The sequence below is a fragment of the Sapajus apella genome, unplaced genomic scaffold (assembly GCF_009761245.1).
Source record: "Sapajus apella isolate SASKATOON/1434 unplaced genomic scaffold, GSC_monkey_1.0 scaffold51, whole genome shotgun sequence".
Classification (NCBI taxonomy): domain Eukaryota; kingdom Metazoa; phylum Chordata; class Mammalia; order Primates; family Cebidae; genus Sapajus; species Sapajus apella.
Genome location: NW_022436991.1, coordinates 5,994,322 through 6,018,574, shown reverse-complemented (window position 1 = coordinate 6,018,574; position 24,253 = coordinate 5,994,322). Strand labels below are relative to the sequence as shown.

At 39.4% G+C, this 24,253-nt stretch overlaps 1 protein-coding gene across 6 annotated transcripts in view; it reads left to right on the top strand.

Annotated features, from left to right (window-relative positions):
- Positions 1-24,253, top strand: part of SMG1 (SMG1 nonsense mediated mRNA decay associated PI3K related kinase) — a 116,163-nt gene that overhangs the window by 67,689 nt on the left and 24,221 nt on the right. For 5 of the 6 annotated variants that reach the window (XM_032242806.1, XM_032242805.1, XM_032242807.1 and 2 more), the window contains 18 exons: positions 803-912; positions 1,578-1,725; positions 2,104-2,263; positions 2,993-3,113; positions 6,235-6,483; positions 7,491-7,775; positions 8,874-9,018; positions 9,131-9,269; positions 11,113-11,343; positions 11,446-11,623; positions 12,182-12,343; positions 13,200-13,417; positions 13,613-13,767; positions 15,900-16,122; positions 19,756-20,002; positions 20,422-20,651; positions 22,245-22,493; positions 23,920-24,252. In XM_032242806.1, coding sequence (XP_032098697.1) covers positions 803-912; positions 1,578-1,725; positions 2,104-2,263; positions 2,993-3,113; positions 6,235-6,483; positions 7,491-7,775; positions 8,874-9,018; positions 9,131-9,269; positions 11,113-11,343; positions 11,446-11,623; positions 12,182-12,343; positions 13,200-13,417; positions 13,613-13,767; positions 15,900-16,122; positions 19,756-20,002; positions 20,422-20,651; positions 22,245-22,493; positions 23,920-24,252 — 3,583 coding nt within the window. The remainder of the gene's footprint in view (positions 1-802; positions 913-1,577; positions 1,726-2,103; positions 2,264-2,992; positions 3,114-6,234; positions 6,484-7,490; positions 7,776-8,873; positions 9,019-9,130; positions 9,270-11,112; positions 11,344-11,445; positions 11,624-12,181; positions 12,344-13,199; positions 13,418-13,612; positions 13,768-15,899; positions 16,123-19,755; positions 20,003-20,421; positions 20,652-22,244; positions 22,494-23,919; position 24,253) is intronic. The other variant, XM_032242809.1, reaches the window with a different exon arrangement.

Below are 24,253 nucleotides of genomic sequence, written 5' to 3'. Positions count from 1 at the left end.
TGCACTGATCTAGGTAGAACCAGGCACAGGATAATTCAGATGATGTGCCTTTCCAGCACGGGCTTCAGGCTGAGTTGTAAAGAAGTGACACAGTGAGAACGACCGGCAAAGATGGAAAAGAGAGAGTGAGAAACAGTGTTTTCTTCCTGGCTGGTGAGCCCATGACATGGAAATGGGGGCAGGTGAGGGATCTGAAAGGGGCAGCCTAGAGCTGGGAAGATGGGGCCTGTCTTCCTGGCATCGTTGTTGCAGGACTGCAGGAAAGAATTTCAGAGGTGTCATTATTTTTTATCTTTAAGAAGATGAAAGAGAAGAATTTTTTGAAAAAAGAAGTAGAAAGGCAGAGAGGGAGAGATGCCAGTGGTGAAAGAAGCCAGGACTGAGATACAAGATTGTGATGCTAGGAGAGCTGCAAGGGCTCTTGCTGTAGGTGAGGAGTGAGACCGTGCAGGGAGCTCACTGGCAGCTTGGAGAGAACTGGGAGTCAAAGTTGCCCTGCAGAGGCCTACTGTTACTGTGTTAGGCTCTGAAGAGAACAGGCTGCAACACATGAAAACAGGAAGGAGACACTGAATGTCTGTAGCTGTGACTTTCTGGTTCGCTACTCCAGTTTGAGTGCTAATTAGGATGGTAGTCACACCTTCAACAAAAAAACCAAAACTAAAATGGTGGTATCCTTGTGGAAGGAATTTTGTCAGAAAAATGCTGTATACTTTCTTTCTAGAATTTTCATTATTACTATTTTTTAAATGGTTCCACAGGCTGCATTAGGAATACAAGCTAACCGATATTTTAATTACAGGTCATTAAGCAGTTTTGAGTCTGGAGAATTTGTTGAATGTACCGAGCAGTTAGAATTGTTACCAGGAGAAAATATCAATCTACTTGCTGGAGGATCAAAAGAAAAAATAGGTATTTGAGAAAATAATTTTAAAATTATTTTAATGGACAAGTTGCTTAAAATGTTTGGCTTAGTATATTTTCCTGGAAAATCTGGAAGTTATTTTACATTTTTGGGGGCAGAATCCCATGTGGAGCAATACATTTAGGGCTGCCCTATTTATGTTTGATTTGGCAAATGAAAAGCAGTTAAAATTAATCAAATAAAAAAATGGCTACATTAATACTTTGAGATTTAACTAGCCATTTTATTTGACAAAGGACAAAGTAGTGCTTCAGCTAAATATTTTTCTTGATTTTGATCTTGATGTGGCTTATTAAGTTATTTATCACAAATGGAACACTTTATAGAATGTTATTTAAAAGTTGAATGAATATTCTGGGTTGAGCAAGATTTGCTAATGTAGGTCTAGATTTGCTCCCTTAAATAGTAGATTGACTTACTGATTTTTGAGCCTTTGAAGGCAACTGCTTTTTAGGGGTCTGAGATACAGTAATTTTGTATGAAGTAATGATTTTTATGTAGCTCTCAGTAATGCTTATAGTGTTTAGCTGTCTTAACTTAAATATTAAAGGAGATAATCATCGGTGATTATTTTTTTACTACTGCCAGATATAAATCAAAATTGTATAATAAAAGCATGTTAACTTAATGACATCTTACTTAACTTCTGTAGATATGAAAAAACTGCTTCCTAATATGTTAAGTCCAGATCCAAGGGAACTTCAGAAATCCATTGAAGTTCAATTGTTGAGAAGTTCTGTTTGTTTGGCAACTGCTTTAAACCCTATAGAACAAGATCAGAAGTGGCAGTCTATAACAGAGTAAGTTTAATCTTGATGAGGTAAATGTACATTGTATATATCATATGATAAACATACATGGGGTGAGGAGGGCTGGAAAGAGAGTGACTAGATTACTAAATACTAGTGCTAATAGCTTCATTTTAGTTGTAGAAGTCATATGACATATGAATGCTCCCTGCCAACATATACTGAGGTTTAAATGAAATAAAATGTAAAAAATTCTCGAAAGCATATGTCTTGACTTGCCGATAGCATTTTATTATAGAGTAGGCTGCTCCTCTTCCCCCTAACTGTGGATGCACCAGTTTGATAGCATCTTATCAATTGCTTTATTCCTTCAATGGTTGTGAGTTGACAATTTTCATTAATTAATTGACAGCAAACATTTTGTTTCAGAAATGTGGTAAAGTACTTGAAGCAAACATCCCGCATCGCTATTGGACCTCTGAGACTTTCTACTTTAACAGTTTCACAGTCTTTGCCAGTTCTAAGTACCTTGCAGCTGTATTGCTCATCTGCTTTGGAGAACACAGTTTCTAACAAACTTTCAACAGAGGTCTGTATATTTTTACAAGCATATTCTTATGACTGTTAATGGCCACTATTGTAGAACAAAGACCTTATTTTTTGAGTTTTTCAAAATAGGATTTTTAGTTGGACAAGCTAGTAAATCCAGGAATCTAACATGTTGTTTTCAGACAGACTTTCATTTGAGAAGTACATGGGGCAGATGGAAGGACCTGAGATAATCTCAAGAATGGCAAATTGCTTAATTTTTCTCTTATTTTGGGGGTGGAAGGTGGTGTGTGAAAGACAGTTCCTTTAGGCAGATTATGTAAATTTTAGATTTGCTGCAAACAAAGATCTTTCCTCCTCGTTCCAAATAGGGTAAAATTCAGAGTTGGAGCCTCCAAAGGAAAGATGATCTTTGAGAACTTCATTATAAAGCTTTAGTTGTAATGTTTTTCTGCACTTTAGCAGTCTGCTTTATAGTAAATGTGCTGTGATTTTTTTTTTTTGTAGTGTGCTTTATTAAGTATATTGATAAATTAGACTTACTATTCTGAAGAAAATTTCTCTACAAAGCAAAAGGTTTTCTCTTACTGTGTGCTTGCCACTTGCGAGTAGAAGATAAGTGATGTAAGGGTATAGTGTAATAGATAAAACTGTAATCAATTTGAAGTAGCCAAACTATGTTGCAGTCTTAGACTTAAGACTTGCTGTGTATCTGCAAATAAATCAAGAGCCTGTTTTACGTTAAGTAATCTTGGTTTTTTCCTGTCAGGACTGTCTTATTCCGCTCTTCAGTGAAGCTTTACGTTCATGTAAACAGCATGATGTGAGGCCATGGATGCAGGCATTAAGGTATACTATGTACCAGAATCAGTTGTTGGAGAAAATTAAAGGTGAGTGGTTTTTTTTTTTTTCTTAAGAGACAATGAAAGATTTTTTAAAAATTTTGCTTTATCGAGGTATATATCACACATTCTAAGTGTATGATTTGCTGTGTTCTAACATGTCTTTACTTGTATGACCACTGATACAATCAAGATACAGAACACCATCTTATCCCAAAGGTTCCTCATTTAACCCTTCTGTCACTATAGATTAGACTTATTTTTACTAAAGTTTGATGTACATGAAATCCTAACAACGTATTCTCTTGTGCTTGGCTTCTCTTGCTTAGCATGATATTTTTAAGGTTCACCTGTGTTGCATGTATCAGGAATACAGTTCTTTTTATTACTGAGTAGTGTTCTATTGTATGCATATACAACAGTTTATTTCTCCCTTCATCCTTTGATAGATTTTGGGGTTTTTTTTTTTTCTTTAATTGGGCTGTTAAGTATAAAGTTGCTCTCAACATCAAGTGCAAGTCTTTGAGTGGACGTTTATTTATCTTTCTCTTGAGTGAATGCCTGCGAGTAAAATTGTTGGGTTACATGGCTTAGCTTTCAAAGAAATTTGATCACTGGAGTGAGTATGTAGTGGTATCTCATAGTTTTATTTACATTTTCCTGATGATTAATAATGATGAGTATATTTTCATTTGCATAGCGAGTATTATATATTTTAGTTTTCAAATGTTTGTTCAAATTCTTGACCTATTTTTAATGAAGACATACGACTTGTTTTTGTGTTCTGAACATAAGTTCTTTGTCACATAAAATATACTATGAATGTTGAGTTTTATATACTCCAAATGAATAGCTAGAGAATTACTATTTGTATAAATATGTATATGTCAAAAAGATGCTAACCGTTTATTGCTGTAAAACGAAAAGTTGTCAGAATGCTGTGGAGCTTTAGTTGAAAATGTGATAGCTGGTGTTGCTGAGTAAATTTGAGTGTTAAATGTCACATAAGCTAGCAGCTAAGATAGGGACTTCTACTGCAGGGTAGTTACTTGCAGCTGTGACTCAATTGGTTTCTCACTGCCAAACATACCCAGAGTTGGATCATTGGCCCGATGTTTGCCAGTTGAGGAATCTTAGGGCCAATCATTGAATTTCCGGACTGCTTTCTTTTTCAGTTTTATGGGGATTACCCCTCTTGTGAGATACTTGTAGGGATTTATATGGGATTACGAGATGAGGCAAGGTATATAGAAGTCCTGGGACAGAGTGTGTTGTATAATATGGCTTCACAAGTACCCTCATCTTTTTTCCAGTCTCTTTTGTTTGTTTGTTTTGGGACAGAGTCTCAGTCTGTTGCCCACGCTGGAATGCAGTGGCACGATCTTGGCTCACTGCAGCCTCTACCTTCCGGGTTCAAGAGATTCTCATGCCTCAGCCTCTCTAGTAATAGGGATTACAGACGTGAGCCACCATACTTAGCTAGTTCTTTTTATATCACATAAGTTTTTAAATCGAGAAGAAAGGTCAGTAACCAGCAGTTATATTCAGAGACAGAACTCCATTCCTCTTTGTTTTTTCATGTCTTTATTCAGCAAGTACTGGTCAAATATGCTTTTTACCAGGTACTATGCTCCACATTGGAATATAATGGCGATCAAGGAGATTGTAGATTCTGGCAGGGAAAACTGACCTCAAACATGGTGACCCAACATAGTGAGACCCTGTCTCTACTAGAGTAATTGTAAAAATCACCTGAGTGTGGTGGCATGTGTCTGTAGTCCCAAATGCTTAGGAGCCTGAGGTGGGAGTATTGCTTGAACCTGGGAAATGAAGGCTGCAGTGAGCTCTGATCATGCCACTGCACTCCAGCCTGGGTGACAGAATGACACCCTGTCTCTAAAAACAAACGAAAAAAAAATCACAACAAGGAATAGCAAATAATGAGGGCATCTGATTTAATCTTAAGAATCAGAAGAAGACTTGGGGAAGTAACATTTAAGCTGAAACTTAAGGAAGTTAGAGATGAGAAAGAAGGCAGGCTGATTTGGTTAGAAAAAACGTGTGCAGGCCAGAGAAAATGATGATTCTTAGATGACTCAGTTCACCTAAGAGAGAGTAGGAAGAAATGGAGCTGGATGAAACTGAGATTGGAATGGACTGCTCGAAAGCATCAGTGACGGCCAAATTCAGGAGTTGAGGATTTGTCAGAATGGCAGTGAGAAGTCATCAGAGACTTTTAAGCAGGGAAGTTAAAGGTTTAGATTTACCCTTTGTGTGATATCATTTCACTTGCAAGTTGGAGAGTGGATTAGAAGAGTATAAGAATGGGGATAAAGGTACTAAGTTAGGCTGAAGCCTCTGCTAAAAAGGGTAACTAGGGTGGCAGTAGGGAAAGAAGAAAGCAAATGGGTTAAGAGGGTTGAAGATAAAGTCTATGATGGTTGCCAAGTACTTGCATAGGCAGCCAGGCTGATCCTGTGCCCTTCCTTGAGAAGGGGAAAAGGGAAGAAGATAGTAAGAGGTTTGGAGGGTGGTGGAAAATGAACTCCATTTGACATGACTGACATTATTGGAAGCACTCTTGAAATAAATAGAGTGTAGGTGACCACTTGGCAGGTCTGGGTAAAGATTCAATGGTTGTCAGCATTTCTGTGGTAATTGAAGTCACAGGAAAAGATGATGATGTCCAGGGAGAGTATGCAGTGGGAAGAGTAGAGAGCCTAGGACTGAGTCCAAGGAGCACCGGTGTTTAATGGATGAGTGATGGAAGAGAAAGAGACTGAGAAGGATTCTTCAGCAAGGTAGGAAGAAAACCAAGAGAATAATTGAAGGGCAGAGGGTACTTAGAGAAGAAGTTGGGGGGGATGGTTTAGCCTTCCCTATTTTCCCTACCCTTTGGCCCAGGCTTTTTGCCAAAGATTCAGAAACTAAAAAATTTCTTAAAGTGAATGATTTTACTTTGCTCTACTTCATTGTATACATTTAATTTAGCAAACCTTGTTCATTGTATCTCAAGCACTATGCTAGCAGCTAGGGATTTGAGGATGAGTTATCTTTGTTTCAGGAAGTGGTATGGAAGAGAGATAGTTGGGGAATAATTTTTTGGCCATGTTTCCATGCAATCTGGGTAGACAAATCAGGGACTAATAAAACATTTTCTTCTCTTCAGAACAAACAGTCCCAATTAGAAGCCATCTCATGGAATTAGGTCTAACAGCAGCAAAATTTGCTAGAAAACGAGGGAATGTGTCCCTTGCAACAAGACTGCTGGCACAGTGCAGTGAAGTTCAGCTGGGAAAGACTACCACTGCACAGGATTTAGTCCAACATTTTAAAAAACTATCAACTCAAGGTCAGGTGGATGAAAAATGGGGGCCTGAACTTGACATTGAAAAAACCAAATTGCTATATACAGCAGGTTAGTAAAATGAATTATGGTTAATACACAAGTAAAATAAAAATGTGTATATTAATGTTACTGTGTATGTATGTATAAAGTAGTAATAGGAAAGATGATCTTTTCCAGCCGTTGCAGAATATTTGCATCCTGAATAATAAATTACTTGATACTGACTTATCTTTATAACTCAGTGCTTTTAAAAGAATTTTGTTGCAATGTATTAAAGTAAGAAATGTTTCCAGAGGTCACTGATCACTGAATTTACCTGTTTTTTTAACTTTACTATTTTGGGCCAGATGCTCATGCCTATAATCCCAGCACTTTTAAGAGGCCAAGGTGGGAGGATTGCTTGAGCCTAGGGGTTTGACACCAGCCTGGGCAACAGAGCTAAACCTCAGCTATACTTAAATTCGAAGAACTTAGCGGGGTTTGGTGGCACATGCCTGTAGTCCAGCTACTTGAGAGGCAGAGGTAGGAGAATTGCTTGAGCCTGGAAGTTGAAGTTGCAGTGAACCCTGATTGTGCTACTGTGTACTCCAGCCCGGGTGAACAGAGTGAAACCCTGTCTCCAAAAAAAAAAAAAAAAAAAAAAAAAAAAAAAAAGTGTAGCATTTTGGCTGGGCATGGTGGCTCATGCCCTTAATCTCAGCACTTTGGGTGGCTAAGACAGTAGGATTGCAAGCCCAGGAGTTTGAAACCATCCTGGAGCAACATGGTGAGGTCCTGTATCTATTTTATTTTTTTTTAAAGTTGATTATTTTGCACTAAAATAATGTTAGTCATTTGCTTTTTTTTTTTTTTTTTTTTTTTTAAATTAAAGATGGGGTTTCACCATGATGGCTAGGCTGGTCTTGAACTCCTGACCTCAGATGATTCACCCACCTCAGCCTCCCAAAGTGCTGGGATTACAGGCATGAGCCACCGCACCCGGCCCAGTCATTTGCATTTTTGTTTCCTAACCCAAGAGCCTCCCTCCATCATTTGCTTTTAAAGATTCAAAGTTCTGACTTTATGGTTTTCTGTAGGTCAGTCAACACATGCAATGGAAATGTTGAGTTCTTGTGCCATATCTTTCTGTAAGTCTGCAAAAGCTGAATATGCAGTTGCTAAGTCAATTCTGACACTGGCTAAATGGATCCAGGCAGAATGGAAAGAAATTTCAGGACAGCTGAAACAGGTTTACAGAGCTCAGCATCAACAGAACTTCACAGGTCTCTCTACTTTGTCTAAAAACCTACTCACTTTAATAGAACTGCCATCTGTTAATGCAATGGAAGAAGAGTATCCTCGGATTGAGAGCGAATCTACAGGTAGAGTTTCTTTATTAGCTTTAAAATATTTTAGAAGTTATATTTTTTCTATTTTAAAGTTTATAATGTTATGCTGGCTATAATTTTCCAGAAAAAGTGTATCTGTGGAATTTGAGTTTATTTCATTGTCAGGAAATAACTAAGACATATTAAGGATCGAATGCCGTTTTGGAAGTCACTGAACTCTGCTTCCAGGGCAATTTGCTTTTATGGACTTAGATGTTTTTTGCTGGCAATAAGATCCTACCCCTCACATCTAAAATTTCACCTCACCATAGAAGGAGCAACAAAGATTTAAAATAGTTACCTGTGTTCCTGTTGATTGGTGGAACACAGAACCTATAGAAAGATTCATGTTTCCCATTCTGACATAAGCTAGTAACAGAAAGATATCTTACAGATAGGGTAGTTGATTCTTTCAATGTTTGAGTGCCTGTTGTGGAAGGCACCATTCTCCTGTTTTTAAAATTTGAAAGAGAATTTGGGACACGATTTTATTTGCTGAAACATGAGAATATATCTTAATTTTGTTGTTCTGAAGCCTAAGAGTTTAATTACTTAGATTGGTGTTAATAATTTCGATAGATAGGGTCTTGATATTCATAAAGGATATGTCTTGTGATCATTGCAAGTGCACTATATTTGACAGTTTCTTCACCTCTGACAAGGGAATGAAGATGTTTGTCTCATGAGTCTATATGAATGAAATGGTGCACTTATCACCTGTTATTTTTGCCGAATAATTAAAGTCAATCTGATCATGAGGAAATAGCCAGTCAGATTCATAATGCAAGACTTTCTATAGTACAGCTCACAATGACTGTTGACAATATTCAGTGTCATGAAAGCCATTGATGTCTTCCACAGGAGATAATCTAAGCTTACTTGGGAAACTTATAATGAATTCATTTCAACATACCAGTCTTTAAGAGAGCATAATTCATATTTGTACTTTGTTTATTCAAGTTATGTACAGTAATATTATGGAACTTTTTATTGCTTGCAGATGAAAACCTAAAATGCTAATGGGAATGTCATTAGGAATTTGTGAATGTAACATCGTTGAGTTCTTTTATTATTTTTTGTCCATTATGGCAGTGCATATTGGAGTTGGAGAACCTGACTTCATTTTGGGACAGTTGTATCACCTGTCTTCAGTACAGGCACCTGAAGTAGCCAAATCTTGGGCAGCATTGGCCAGCTGGGCTTATAGGTGGGGCAGAAAGGTGGTTGACAATGCCAGGTATGTTTAAATGTGTAGTTTATTTTTGCATTGGAAAAATAAATAATTAAATGTCTCCTGATATGGTAAAGTTTTGGTAGCTAAAATATTGGTGACTTGTTTATCTTTATAGTCAGGGGGAAGGTGTTCGCCTGCTGCCTAGAGAAAAATCTGAAGTTCAAAATCTGCTTCCAGACACTATAACTGAGGAGGAGAAAGAGAGAATATATGGTATTCTTGGACAGGCTGTATGTCGGCCGGCGGGGATTCAGGCAAGGAAAACATGGTGCTTGGGGCAAGATTGCTACTCCATATTAAAAAATTAAACATATATATTTGATTAAATATTGAATGGGGCTTAGCAGTTATTGTTGTAAATTAAAACTTTACGTTTTAAGATGAGTTATATTTGTCTAAGAAGAATTTACTTCTTTTGAGAAATCAAGGCATTTCATTAGATTCCTGTTAAAAATAGGTGAAGTTGGCTGGGCACTGTAATTCCAGCACTTTGGCAGGCCGAGGTGGGTGGATCACTTGGGGTCGGAAGTTCAAGATCAGCCTGGTCAACAAGGCAAAACCCCATCTCTACTAAAAGTATAAAAATCGACAGGCCATGGTGGTGCATGCCTATAATCCCAGCTACAAGGGAGGCTGAGGCAGGAGAACCACTTGAAGGTTACAGTGAGCTGAGATCACACCACTGCATTCCAGCCTGGGTGTTAGAGTGAGACTCTCAAAAGAAAAAAAAAATTAATAAGAGAATTTCATTTTATGTAAATTAAATTTCTTTTTTAATTGCTCTTATCAGAAATTTTAAGTTCTTAACCCACCCTCGGTTGTGAAGCTTTCTTTGTTTTGTTTTGTTTTCTTTTGTTTTTGAGAGACAGAGTTTTGCTCTTGTTGCTAGGCTGGAGTGCAATGGCGCAATCTCGGCTCATTGCCACAAGTTCAAGCGATTCTCCTGCCTCAGCCTCCCAAGTAGCTGGGATTACAGGCATGCACCACCACACCTGGCTAATTTTTTTTTCTGTTTGTAGTAGAGACAAGGTTTCACAGTGTTGGCCAGGCTGTCTCGAACTGCTGACCTCAGGTGATCCTCCTGCCTCAGCCTCCCAAAGTACTGGGATTATAAGTGTGAGCTACTGTGCCTGGCTGGTTTGTGAGCTTTTAAAATATGCCAGTGCATGAAACTTACTCCCAGATGTTCTGAATGAAGGGTGTGTGTGTTTGTGTGTGTGTGTTGTATGTATTTAAACTTACTAGGTGATTCTAATGTGTAGCCATAGTTGATAACAATGGACTAGGTCTGCAGGGTTAATACTGTCTCTCCTTGGAGTTATGTCAATTCTAGAATGCCGAAGCAATATATCATTTGGTTGCAGTCCTCACAGGCATGGATTGTATTTGCCAGGCTAAACTATATCGATCAGTTCTTTCTGTAAACAGCAGCATATCTAAGTCTCTGACTAAGCTAGTGTCTGATACATGCACAGTACTGTAAAGAGAATGTGGTTTACTGTTCTGTCTACATTCAGCCTCAAACTTTTAGCAGATTGTGCTTAATTTTTTGCAAGCATAGGCTGGGCATGGTGGCTCACACTTGTAATCCCAGCACTTTGGGGTGCTAAGGCGGGCGGATCACTTAGGTTAGGAATTTGAGACCAGCCTGGCCAACAAAAAGTCAGCCGGGAATGATAGCGGGCACCTATAATCCCAGCTACCCAGGAGGCTGAGGCATAAGAATTGCTTGAACCCAGGAGGCTGAGTTGCAGGGAGCCGAGATCGTGCCATTGCACTCCAGCCCTGATATTTTGTCTCAAGGAAAAAAAAAAAATTCTGCAGGCAGAATACTGTATTGTAATTTGGAAGCATTTAAGGAACAAAAAAACCCCTGAAAAGTCTAATCTTTGCTAAAAGCTTATATTCTTCGTTGTCTTCATATTAGTAAATACATCATAAAGAGAAGCTTACTGACATTAACTTAGTGTGTATAACACTAAATGTGCGATAATTTTATCATATATGAGAAGAATGTTTTTATGATAGTCGAATTACATACTTTTTCCCTTTTCAGTTTGTATTTAAAATAGCATTTTGTGCACAATTCCTCTTCAGGATGAAGATATAACGCTTCAGATAACTGAGAGTGAAGATAATGAAGAAGATGACATGGTTGATGTTATCTGGCGTCAGTTAATATCAAGCTGCCCATGGCTTTCAGAACTTGATGAAAGTGCAACTGAAGGAGTTATTAAAGTGTGGAGGAAAGTTGTAGATAGAATATTCAGCCTCTACAAACTCTCTTGCAGTGCATACTTTACTTTCCTTAAACTCAACGCTGGTCAAGTATGTAGCACAGTGTTCTAAGAAAATTCATTTGGAACCTTATTAAACAAAAGTAGTGTTCTGAATATTTTCTTATTTATTCCCCTCACCTTTCACTCTTAGATTCCTTTAGATGAGGATGACCCTAGGCTGCATTTAAGTCACAGAGCAGAACAGAGCACTGATGACGTGATTGTGATGGCCACATTGCGCCTGCTGCGGTTGCTCGTGAAGCACGCTGGCGAGCTTCGGCAGTATCTGGAGCACGGCTTGGAAACGACACCCACTGCGCCTTGGAGAGGTGAGACCTGCATAAAATGTTTCAGGAAAAATTGTTTCTCAGTAGGATATATAAGATTTTAAAAAGTGTTTTTCTTATGTTTATTATTTAAACCTGTGAAGGAACAGCCAGATTAGTTCCTAGGACACCGTGCACTGCTTGTTACATCACTAGGACTTTTCTTCCCATCTTTACAAGAAATGGGAAGCTGAAAGACACAGGAGCTTTTTATATAGAAAATGAATTTTGGAGAGGGTGGTGAAAGGTTTTATATATCCTCTATATAAAAAAATTGTCTGTGTCTGCCTTGTTTGTAGGCATTCACAAAAGATACTTTTCTCCACAACATTTTTGAGTTGCCCTGGACTTTGATTATAGTGCTGTACCTAAACCAACCTTAACCAGATTTGCAAATCAAGAATTATTGTGTATGGTTCTTTATTATCACAGGGAGAAATTTGAACTCTTAAAATTTGTACTAATGCTGACACACACATCAGGTTTTATCTGTTCAATCTACAATGCTGATAGTTTCTTCTTAGATTTAAATAACTTTGTCTTTCTCTCCTTATCCTGAAGGAATTATTCCACAACTTTTCTCACGCTTAAACCACCCTGAAGTGTACGTGCGCCAAAGCATTTGTAACCTTCTCTGTCGCGTGGCTCAAGATTCCCCACATCTCATATTGTATCCTGCAATAGTGGGTACCATATCGCTTAGTAGTGAATCCCAGGCTTCAGGTACGGAATATTCAAATATTGCTACTTTAAGTATAAATTACTGTGCCAATAATGTTTGTTAGGTCAAATTTTTTAAGCTTTATGTTCCAGAGTTGTTAGAGTTTGTCGGTTTTTTAATAGTAACGATTAGCATTTGTTGAGGGAGTAATTACTGTGGATCTGGCACCAGGACATGTGCTTTGCACATTATCTGTAGTCTTGACAATTATCCACCAAGATGTGGAGAAATGGAGTAACTCTACCAGGTTCACTGAGCTGTAACTCTTAGAAGAGTATTATACCAAGTTTTGGCCAGGTGAGGTGGCTCACACCTATAATCCCAGCACTTTGGGATGCTAAGGTGGGTGGATCACTTGAAGTCAGGAGTTTGAGACTAGTGTGGCCAACATGGTGAAACCTCATTTCTACTAAGAAATACAAAGAATTAGCCGAGTGAGGCAATGCACACCTGAAGTCCCAGCTGTTCAGGAGACGGAAGCACAAGGATTGCTTGAACCCGGGAGACAGGTTGCAGTGAGCCAAGATTGTGCCACTGTACTCCAACAGGGATATACAGCGTTCAAAAAAAAAAAAAAAATTATGCCAAGTTTTGAACTCCAGCTTGAAGAATATTGTTAGACGCTTATTATCTTTCTCCCATATATCTTCCATTAGCTTATAATGTTAATAAATATGAAAGCTGAACTTATAAAAAGACTGAATATCCACAGTCTTTAATCAGTGTAATGTATGGAAGGCACATCAGTTCAATGAGTGCTCTTGAGTCAAATAGATCTATGTCAGTGTTTTCCCTAACTCAGCATATGCACATGAAAGAAATATTGAAAGCATTCCTTGTCGTCCTATTTCATTATAGGAAATAAATTTTCCTCTGCAATTCCAACTTTACTTGGCAATATTCAAGGAGAAGAATTGCTGGTTTCCGAATGTGAGGGAGGAAGTCCTCCTGCATCTCAGGATAGCATTAAGGATGAACCTAAAAGTGGATTAAATGAAGACCAAGCCATGATGCAGGATTGCTACAGCAAAATTGTAGATAAGCTGTCCTCTGCAAACCCAACCATGGTGTTACAGGTATAAAGAAACTCGCATGTTGTAGAAGAATTTTTTATAGAATAATCAAAATGGCTTTTGACAATCATTAGTCAGTGTTTTCTAATTGTATAATGAACACAAATTGCACACACTTAACTTTTGAAGTCCAGTGTTTGAAGAACTATGCTTTGCGTAGACTTATAGATGAGCTGTTTGGGTGTGCTGTGTATGCAGGTTCAGATGCTCGTGGCTGAACTGCGCAGGGTCACTGTGCTCTGGGATGAGCTCTGGCTAGGAGTTTTGCTGCAGCAACACATGTACGTCCTGAGACGAATTCAGCAGCTCGAAGATGAGGTGAAGAGAGTCCAGAACAACAACACCTTACGCAAGTATGTTTCCCTACACTCGTCCTGAGATGGTGAAGCTGCCTCTCTCTTTTTTTTTTTTAATGTATCAAAGTATAAATAACATAAAATTTACTATTTTAATCATTTTTAGGTGTACAATTCAGTGACATTAAATACATTCACTATATTATACAGTCATCACCATGGTCCATTTCCAGAACTTATTCATTATTTTAAATAGAAGAAGCTCTGTACTCATTAAAGATTATCTCTTCATTTCTCCCTTACCTAAGTTCCTAGTCACCTCTATTCTACTTGCCATCTCTATGAATTTGCCTATTTTAGCTACCTCATAGAAGTAGAATCATACTGTATCCATCCTTTTGTGTCTGGCTTTTTATACTTAGAATAATGGCCTCAAGGTTCATTGTGTTGTAGCATGTGATAGAATTTCATTTTTTTCATGGCTGAGTAACATTGTATGGTTATACCACATTTTTTTCATCCGTTTTTGGACAGCTAAGTTGCTTCTACATTTTAGCTCTGAATGATGCTGCTGTAAACATTAGTGTACAAGCATCTGTTTAAGTCCCAGATTTGTATAATTTTATGTGAATTTTGTATATGTTTTGTGGATGATCCAGTGAATTCGCTGGATGATATGGCAATTCTACGTCTAACTAACTGAGGAACTGACAAACTTTTCCACAGTTGCTGCACCGATTTACAATCCTCCTAGCCATTCATGAGGGTTCCAATTTTTCCTAATCTTGCAAATACTTCTTTTTTCTTTCTTTTTTTTTTTTTTTTTGACAGTAGCTGTTATGGTGGATGTGAAGTGGTATCTCCTTGTGGTTTTGATTCGCATTTTCCTAATGACTAGTGATGTTGAGCATCCTTTCATGTATTTTATTGGTCATTGGCATATCTTTGGAGAAATGTCATTACCAAATCCTTTGCCCATTTTTTAATTGTGGTTTTTGTTTTTTTTTTTAAATTGTTGAATTGTAGAAGTTCTCTATGTGTTCTGGATACTAACCCTTATCAGATACATGATTTGCAAATATTTGCTACCATTTTGTGCGTTGTCTTTTCATTCTCTTCATAGTATGTAGTATTTTTTGATTTATAAAAGTTTTGATTTTGATGTAGCTCAATTTTCTCTGTGCTTTTGGTGCCATATCCAAGGAATCATTGCCAAATCTGGTATCATGAAACCTTTCCCTTATGTTTTCTTCTAGGTTTTTTTTTTTTTTTTTTTTTTTGAGATGAAGTTTCGCTCTTGTTACCCAGGCTGGAGTGCAATGGCGCGATCTAGGCTCACCGCGACCTCCGCCTCCTGGGTTCAGGCAATTCTCCTGCCTCAGCCTCCTGAGTAGCTGGGATTACAGGCACACGCCACCATGCCCAGCTAATTTTTTGTATTTTTAGTAGAGACAGGGTTTCACCATGTTGACCAGGATGGTCTCGATCTCTTGACCTCGTGATCCACCCGCCTCTGCCTCCCAAAGTGCTGGGATTACAGGCTTGAGCCACCGCGCCCGGCCCCCTTATGTTTTCTTTTAAGTGTTTTGTAGTTTTAACTTTTAAGTTTAGGTCTTTGATCCATTTTGAGCTATTGCTTCATTATGTGGATATCCTGTTTTCCCTGTGTCATTTAATTCATTGAATAGAGGAGCTGCCTCTTTTATGAGCTGCATTTTTTTTTTTTTTAAACAATTTTTGGTTGGGCTTGCTGGCTCATGCCTGTAATTCCAGCACTTTCAGAGGCCGAGGCAGGTGGATCACAAAGTCAGGAGATCAAGACCATGCTGGCCAACATAGTGAAACCCCATCTCTACTAAAATACAAAAAATTAGCCGGGCCTGGTGGTATGCGCCTGTAGTCCCAGCTACTCAGGAGGCTGAGGCAGGGGAATTGTCTGAACCCGGGAGGCGGAGGTTGTAGTGAGCCGAAATCACACCACTGCACTCCAGTCTGGCAACTGACCAAGACTCTGTCTCAAAAAAAAAAAAAAAAATTCTTTGTTAGTAATTTACTTTGTGAACATGTTATTGCTTTATTTAGACTTATTTCTTGGTGCTGTTTAAGAATTGATATATTTAAATTGTTCCATGTTTGTGTAAAACTTTAACATACAGTAAGTTTTTGAATAAAAATTTCTTCTTGGTCAGAGAAGAGAAAATTGCAATCATGCGGGAGAAGCACACAGCTTTGATGAAGCCCATTGTATTTGCTTTGGAGCACGTAAGGAGTATCACAGTGGCTACTGCAGAAACACCTCATGAAAAATGGTTTCAGGATAACTATGGTGATGCCATTGAAAATGCCCTGGAAAAATTGAAGACCCCATCCAACCCTGCAAAGCCTGGGAGCAGCTGGATTCCATTTAAAGAGGTACAGAATAATCCCATGTGTACTACTGAAACAGCACAGTTCCCATGAGATAACGAAATTTAAATAAGCGGACTCCTTACTTGGACCGTAAGAGATTTTATAAACCCGTAGAAGGCAGCCTGTGGCCAGTTGCTTATAAGGAACTTAGAAAAAAGTGGTTTTGTTTAAGAATTTGCAAATCAGTGGACAAAGGTGCCTAATCTTTCATGTATGGAAGGTTCACACTGGTGAACAACACATGAAGAAATTAGCCAAGGGAAGGGGCTGGGACCCTGAGCTAAATATTGGTTGCCTGCTTTATTCACCTCATAAAAGATAGGAAGTTTAATCTTGTGCCTATGTAGTTTTTCACGAGGAGAGCATTCAACATTTCTAACAGATAAAATATCACCTGTAACAACATAAATTTTTACAAGTAGTCGTTCTGGAATCAATTCCGCGTATGCTGTGCGGGATGATTAGTGTATTCACATATTTGAGAAGTCTTACCTTTTATATTTTGTTTTTTCTTCTTTGGTCTTTATCTTTTCTAGCAAATAACACCATTAGTTGGGGGAACTTATTACTTTGTAGCTCTAGCTTTTCACTTTGTAGCTCCAGCTTTCCTTCTCCCTCCCTCCTTTCTCTGTCTCTTACCTTTATCCTAGCTGATTTCTCACTGAACTTGAGCAATGAGAAAGCTATGAAAAGATACATGTAGAAACAAAAAGTGCAGCCAACTTTAGTAAATGCAGAGTGCTAAATTCAGAGCAAATAGCTAGAAGTACAAGAAAGAAAACTAACATGAAGGATGAAGTTTATTACGTGGTCTTGCCAAAATTTGAGTTTCATTATGTGTGTGTGTGTGTGTGTGTGTGTGTGTGTGTGTGTGTGTGTGTGTATGGGAGGGGAGGAAGGGTTTGTTTTGTTTTGTTTTAGTTGCATTTTAGGTTTTGGGGTACATGTGAAGAACATGCAAGATTGTTGCTTAGGTATGCACATGGCAGTGTGATGTGCTGCCTTCCTCCCCATCATCTGTATCTGGCATTTCAGACTGAATCTTGCTCTATCACCTAAGCAGGAGTGCAGTAGCAGGATCTTGGCTTTATGCAACCTCTGCCTCGCAGGCTCAAGGGATTCTTCTGCCTCAGCCTCCCGTGTAGCTGAGATTGCAGGCATGCGCCACCACGCCTGGCTAATTTTTGTATTTTTAGTAGAGGTAGGGCTTCACCATGTTGGCCAGTCTAGTCTCCAACTCTTGCCCTCAAGTGATCTGCCCACCTCCGCCTCCCAAAGTGCTGGGATCACTCCCAAAGTGGCTTGAGCCACCACACCTGGCCTGAGTTTCCTTGTGTTCTAAGAGCGGTTTCTTGTTTCTTTATTTCCCTTTCAGTAAATGAGTTAGAAAAGAGGATATAGGAGGAATGAATACTTTGTGAACCGTGTGTGTGTGTGTGTGTGTGTGTGTGTGTGTGTGTGTGTGTGTGTGTAGCTGAACAATAGTCTGTTATGTGAAAATACCACAGTTTATTTATTCTTTTGTCATTGGGCACTTGGGGTGTTTCCAATTCGTTTTTTTCTTTTTATGAACAAAGCTTGCTAAAGATTGCATTACATTGTTTCACATGAAAGCGGAGTCCAGAATTTGTTAATTTGGGTGTATTATTATTATTATTTTTTATAAAATTTATTTTATACATTCCACATTTTTTTTAAATTTTTTATTATTTATTTTTTTTTTTTGAGACGGAGTTTCGCTCTTGTTACCCAGGCTGGAGTGCAATGGCGCGATCTCGGCTCACCGCAACCTCCGCCTCCTGGGTTCAGGCAATTCTCCTGCCTCAGCCTCCTGAGTAGCTGGGATTACAGGCACGTGCCACCATGCCCAGCTAATTTTTTGTAGTTTTAGTAGAGACGGGGTTTCACCATGTTGACCAGGATGGTCTCGATCTCTTGACCTTGCGATCCACCCGCCTTGGCCTCCCAAAGTGCTGGGATTACAGGCATGAGCCACCGCGCCCGGCCTTGGGTGTATTATTATTGACTTTGGTGCATATAACAACACAACTGTACATACGGACTTTCCTGTGATTATTAGAAAGTATTATGGGGCTTTTCTGCATACCTCAAATGGTCAGACCTCTAAATGGTTACTTCTTTGTTAAAAATATTCTTATGGCTGGGCGCAGTGGCTCATGCCTGTAATCCCAGCACTTAAGGGAGGCCAAGTTGGGTGGACCACGAGGTCAGGAGTTCGAGAAGAGCCTGGCCGATATGGTGAAACCTCATCTCTACTAAAAATGCAAAAAATTAGCTGGGCGTGGTGGCACGCACCAGTAGTCCCAGCTGCTCGGGAGGCTAAGGCAGGAGAATCACTTGAACCCAGGAGGCAGAGGTTGCAGTGAGCCGAGATTGTGCCACTGCACTCCAGCCTGGGTGACAGAGCAAGACTCCATCTCCAGGAAAAAAAAAAGTTCTTATTTGTCTTTGTCTTTTCTTCAGTTTTGTTAAGTGTCTTAGAAATCCACCAAATTAACTCTCCTCCAGTTTGAGAAGAGTATACAGAGCCTCATTTTTCTTATAATTTAATGTTAATAACTTCGTAGGTGGCTTTTTAAGGGTTTGTCTACCTGACAGCCAGCCAACTGCTAGCTGTACCTATTGCAAAGAATGGATCCATTTGTTTTGGCATTGTTCATACATAGCTCAATATTGGGGAATTATTAATACTTGCTAAAAGCCCCAAATTGGGTGATCATAGCAGTGTTTTCCTTATATCTCTTGTAATTTCATTGCTTGTTTGGACAGAGGAGAAGAAAGAGTCTTAACAAAGTGGGAATCCTGTAGTGTACATCAGCCACCAGTGTTACCCATCCAGGATGGCCCAGATCTCAGTACTGAGTTAAATTTAAAAATAAGAACAACAGATAGTTGTATGGATTTTAAAATTTACTTTTCTTGTTGTTTTTGAGACAGGGGTCTCCCTCTGTCACACAGGTTGGAGTGCAGTGGCGTAACCTTGGCTTACCGCAACCTCTGCCTCCCGGGCTCATGTGATCCTCCTGTCCTGCCCCAGCTTCCCAAGTAGCTGGGACTACAGGCACCAGCCACTTTGCTGACTAATTTTGTATTCTTTTTTTTTTTTTTTGAGACGGAGTTTCGCTCTTGTTGCCCAGGCTGGAGTGCAATGGCGCAATCTCGGCTCACCGCAACCTCCGCCTCCTGGGTTCAGGCAATTCTCCTGCCTCAGCCTCCTGAGTAGCCGGGACTACAGGCACGCGCCACCATGCCCAGCAAATTTTTTGTATTCTTAGTAGAGACGGGGTTTCACCATGTTGACCAGGATGGTCTTGATCTCCTGACCTCGTGATCCACCCACCTCGGCCTCCCAAAGTGCTGGGATTACAGGCGTGAGCCACCGCGCCCGGCTAATTTTGTATTCTTTGTAGAGGTGGAGTTTTGCCGTGTTGCCCAGGCTCGTCTCAGACTCCTGAACTCAGGTGATCTGCCTGCTCTGGCCTCCCAAAGTTCTGAGATTACAGGCGTGAGCTGCCGCCCCTGACCTACAATTTACGTTTATGCCAGATTGAATGTGGAAGAAAATAAGTGTTCTAATTATGATGTAGATTTGTTTCTCCCATCTTATGTATACAGATAATGCTAAGTTTGCAACAGAGAGCACAGAAACGTGCAAGTTACATCTTGCGTCTTGAAGAAATCAGTCCGTGGTTGGCTGCCATGACTAACACTGAAATTGCTCTTCCTGGGGAAGTCTCAGCCAGAGATACTGTCACAATCCATAGTGTGGGTGGAACCATCACAATCTTACCGACTAAAACCAAGCCAAAGAAACTTCTCTTTCTTGGATCAGATGGGAAGAGCTATCCTTATCTTTTCAAAGGTAGGATTTAAGACTTCCTCCATTTTTCAGAAGAGTGTTAGTCTTAGTAATGCTTTGTGTGAGTGTGGGTGTATATGGTAGGAGATTATTTCAGGTGAATTTCTGTATGTCATTATTAGCCTGCAGTGCCCTGTATCTTACGTGCTTTTGAAGGGCAGTGGTTGGATGCTGTGCAGAAAGATTTTCAGCCCCCACTTTGTGTATAAACTCGTACAAGCAGGACAAGTGAGGTACAGCTAATAATGCTAATATAGACTGCCAATATCTTGTCACAGAATAGAATTCTTTAATGCTCTCAGCGTGCCTCACGGACTGTCAGTTTTTGACTCTTGTTGCTAGTTGCAGTACCACAGAGGAGTGGTATTCTCCCAATCTCATTTAATCACCTACCTTAGCTATTTTAATTTTGTTTTTCATAGGACTGGAGGATTTACATCTGGATGAGAGAATAATGCAGTTCCTATCTATTGTGAATACCATGTTTGCTACAATTAATCGCCAAGAAACACCCCGGTTCCATGCTCGACATTATTCTGTAACACCGTTAGGAACAAGATCAGGACTAATCCAGTGGGTGGATGGAGCCACACCCTTATTTGGTCTTTACAAACGATGGCAACAACGGGAAGCTGCTTTACAAGCACAAAAGGTTGATTAAATTATCAACACAGTATATTAGTCTATACTCTTGTTACTATGTGAAATACTTCTAAGCTTACTAGACCATTTTTGCATGTTTATAAGCATTAAAGAAGGAAAAGACTTGAGGTCCTTAGAGCAGTGTTTTTTCGGTACTTTTTTTTTTTTTTTTTGGGAGACCCAGTCTTGCTCTTTTGCCCTAGCTGGAGTGCAGTGGTGTGATCTTGGGTCACTGCAAACTCTGCTTCCCAGGTTTAAGCGATTCTCCTGCCACAGCCTCCTGAGTAACTGGGACCCGGCGGGGTGGACAACCACACCTGGCTAATATTTGTATTTTTGGTAGAGATGGGATTTTGCTACATTGCCCAGGTTGGTTTTGAACTCCTGGCCTTAAGTGATCCACTCTTCTTGGCCTCCCAGAATGCTGGGATTACAGGCATGAGCTACCGGACCTGGCCTTTAGGATACCTTTTATAAAAATAAAGTTTTTTGCTTTTTTTGGTTTTTTTAAAGGGAGAGGGTCTTGCTCTGTTGTCCAGGCTAGAATGCATCATAGCTTGTTGCAGCCTTGAACTCCTGTGCTCAAGCATTCGTCCTACCTCAGCCTCCTAAAGTGCTGGGATTAGGGGCATGAGCCAACACGCCCAGCCAAAAATAGTTTTAAGAGGCAAAAATGATGGCATTGGGTTTATCAAGACAAATTGGAAAGGGGCAATGTGTGGTTGTTCATCACTGAGTAACTCCTGGTACTTTACATCTTAATGTTTTTATTGGGTTTACCATTCTTTTAAATTAAATTTGTAAATAATAGCTTTAAAACCCACATTCTTTTATATATGTAAATAAGAAGCAACTTTAAATTTGGAGTTCATCACCATGGCATCCTATTTTGTACCTGTGAATTTTATGCTTTTATTTAGACTAAGAGTTTAATTTAGGATATGTTTAGCCATGTGTCTGAGTGCTTAATATATGCCAGGAACAGCACTAAGCTCTTAGGATATTAAGATAAATTTTATACAGTCTTAGCTTTAGGATCTCACATTTAGCTAAAGAAAATGCTTCTGATTAGGGTAAGTAGGGGGAAAAAGTAAGAGTTTGAAAGGAGTCAAGTTTTAAACCTAGGCCCAGGAGACTACGGAACTGTTATTGAAGGATAATTTCAAAATAGTAATTAGAGAAGGGCTATCTAAATTCTCATGTAATGTGTTTTTGAATTTCTGTTAATTTTATATTAATGATTAAGTCATGTGTGAAGAGTGAAGTATGTGCATAAATTATGAACTATAATTTTAAAACTGAATTCTGTATTATAAAGAAGAAAGCAACTTGAGTGTTTAGTTTTGAATTAAACTTCAAGAAAATTGAACAGTAGACCAGTTTTTCAATAAAGTGAATGGGCCTAATTAAAAGAAAGTTATACATTATAAGAACCATAGACTGGAAGAATTAGCTATTTTGTATTAATATGTGATATTTAGCTGGGTAACCAGTGAATGCTACTGAAAAATCATTTTTAAAAATTCTACTTTACATAAAAAAGGTACTCTTTTTCCTTATATAAAATTGATATTTTCTCTAAAACAAAATTTTTTTTCTTAAGGCCCAAGATTCCTACCAGACTCCCCAGAATCCTGGAATTGTACCCCGTCCCAGTGAACTTTATTATAGTAAAATTGGCCCTGCTTTGAAAACAGTTGGGCTTAGCCTGGATGTGTCCCGTCGGGATTGGCCTCTTCATGTAACGAAGGCAGTATTAGAAGAGTTAATGGAGGCCACACCCCCAAATCTCCTTGCCAAAGAGCTCTGGTCATCTTGCACAACACCCGATGAGTGGTGGAGAGTTACGCAGGTATGTGCTTTGTTTTAGATTATACTCAGTAGTAGTATTCATTTGGCCTGCTACCCTTCTTATCTGTCTAGTTTGTCGTCTTTCCATTCCTTCCTCTGTCCCTCCAGACTTGGTAGTTTGAGACCTATATTTGAGGCTAATATTACAGTTATAAAGGCATGAACATGACTGTATCTGAGGGCAGGATGGAGAAAGAGTTTTGAATGAGATGAAAAGGAGATCCTGCCGGGCGCGGTGGCTCACGCCTGTAATCCCAGCACTTTGGAGGACCGAGGCGGGTGGATCACGAGGTCAAGAGATCGAGACCATCTTGGTCAACATGGTGAAACCCCGTCTCTACTAAAAATACAATAATTAGCTGGGCATGGTGCCGTGAGCCTGTAGTCCCAGCTACTCGGGAGGCTGAGGCAGGAGAATTGCTTGAACCCAGGAGGTGGAGGTTGCGGTGAGCCGAGATGGCGCCATTGCACTTCAGCCTGGGTAACGAGTGAAACTCTGTCTCAAAAAAAAAAAAAGGAAAAAAAGAAAAGGAGATCCTAAGCAAATTAACACAGGAGCAGAAAACAATACTGCATGTCCTCACTTATAAGTGGAAGCTAAACATTGAGCACACATGGACCCAAAGAAGGGAACAACAGACACTGAGGCCTATTTGAGGCTGGAGGGCAGGAGGAGGGAGAGGATGGAAAAAATACCTGTTCACTGCCTGGGTGACAGAATAATGTGTGCATCAAACCCCAGTGACATACACATGTCCCTCTAAGCCTAAAAGTTGGAAGGGAAAAAATATTTTTAAATAAAATCAATATTTAAATTTTAAAAAAGAAGGAGACGAAGTGTGCTGGCTTGTGCCTGTAATCCCAGCACTTTGGGAGGCCAAGGTGGGTGGATCACCTGAGGTTCAGGAGTTCGAGGCCAGCCTGCCCAACATGGTGAAACCCTGTCTCTACTGGGGAAAAAAAAAAAAAAATTAACCAGGCGTGGTGGCAGGCCGCTGTCATCCCAGCTGCTCGGGAGGCTGAGGCAGGAGAATCGCTTAAATCTGGAAGGCGGAGGTTGCAGTGAGCTGAGATCACATCATTGCACTGCAGCCTGGGTGACGAGCAAAACTCCATCTCAAAAAGAAAAGGAGAATAAAAAATTAAGAAAGTGGCAAACAGGAAGGATGAAGAAAAGTCTCCCTCTTTTTTTTTTTTTTTTTTTAAATCCATCATCCTGATAACGAATTAACTGGGACCAGTCAGGTGTATGGTGTTGTATTACTGCATGACTACATGGAGCAACCTTGAGGAATGCTTTTTATTTATTGATTTATTTTAAAATAAGGGAGTAGGTTTTTGGTGCTTTGTAAATTTTATGTTCGTCTATGTTCGAGGGGAATTTCCTAATGGTGTTTCACTTACTGTCCCCATTTCCTTCCCTGTAGTCTTATGCAAGATCTACTGCAGTCATGTCTATGGTTGGATACATAATTGGCCTTGGAGATAGACATCTGGATAACGTTCTCATAGACATGACAACCGGAGAAGTTGTTCACATAGATTACAATGTTTGCTTTGAAAAAGGTAAAATAAAAGTGTACTTTACATTTGTGAGGGTCAAATGTTTTTTGGTGAAAGGGCAAAAATACAATGATTTGTCTTTTCAAGGTAAAAGCCTTAGAGTTCCTGAGAAAGTACCTTTTCGAATGACACAAAACATTGAAACAGCACTGGGTGTAACTGGAGTAGAAGGTGTATTTAGGCTTTCATGTGAGCAGG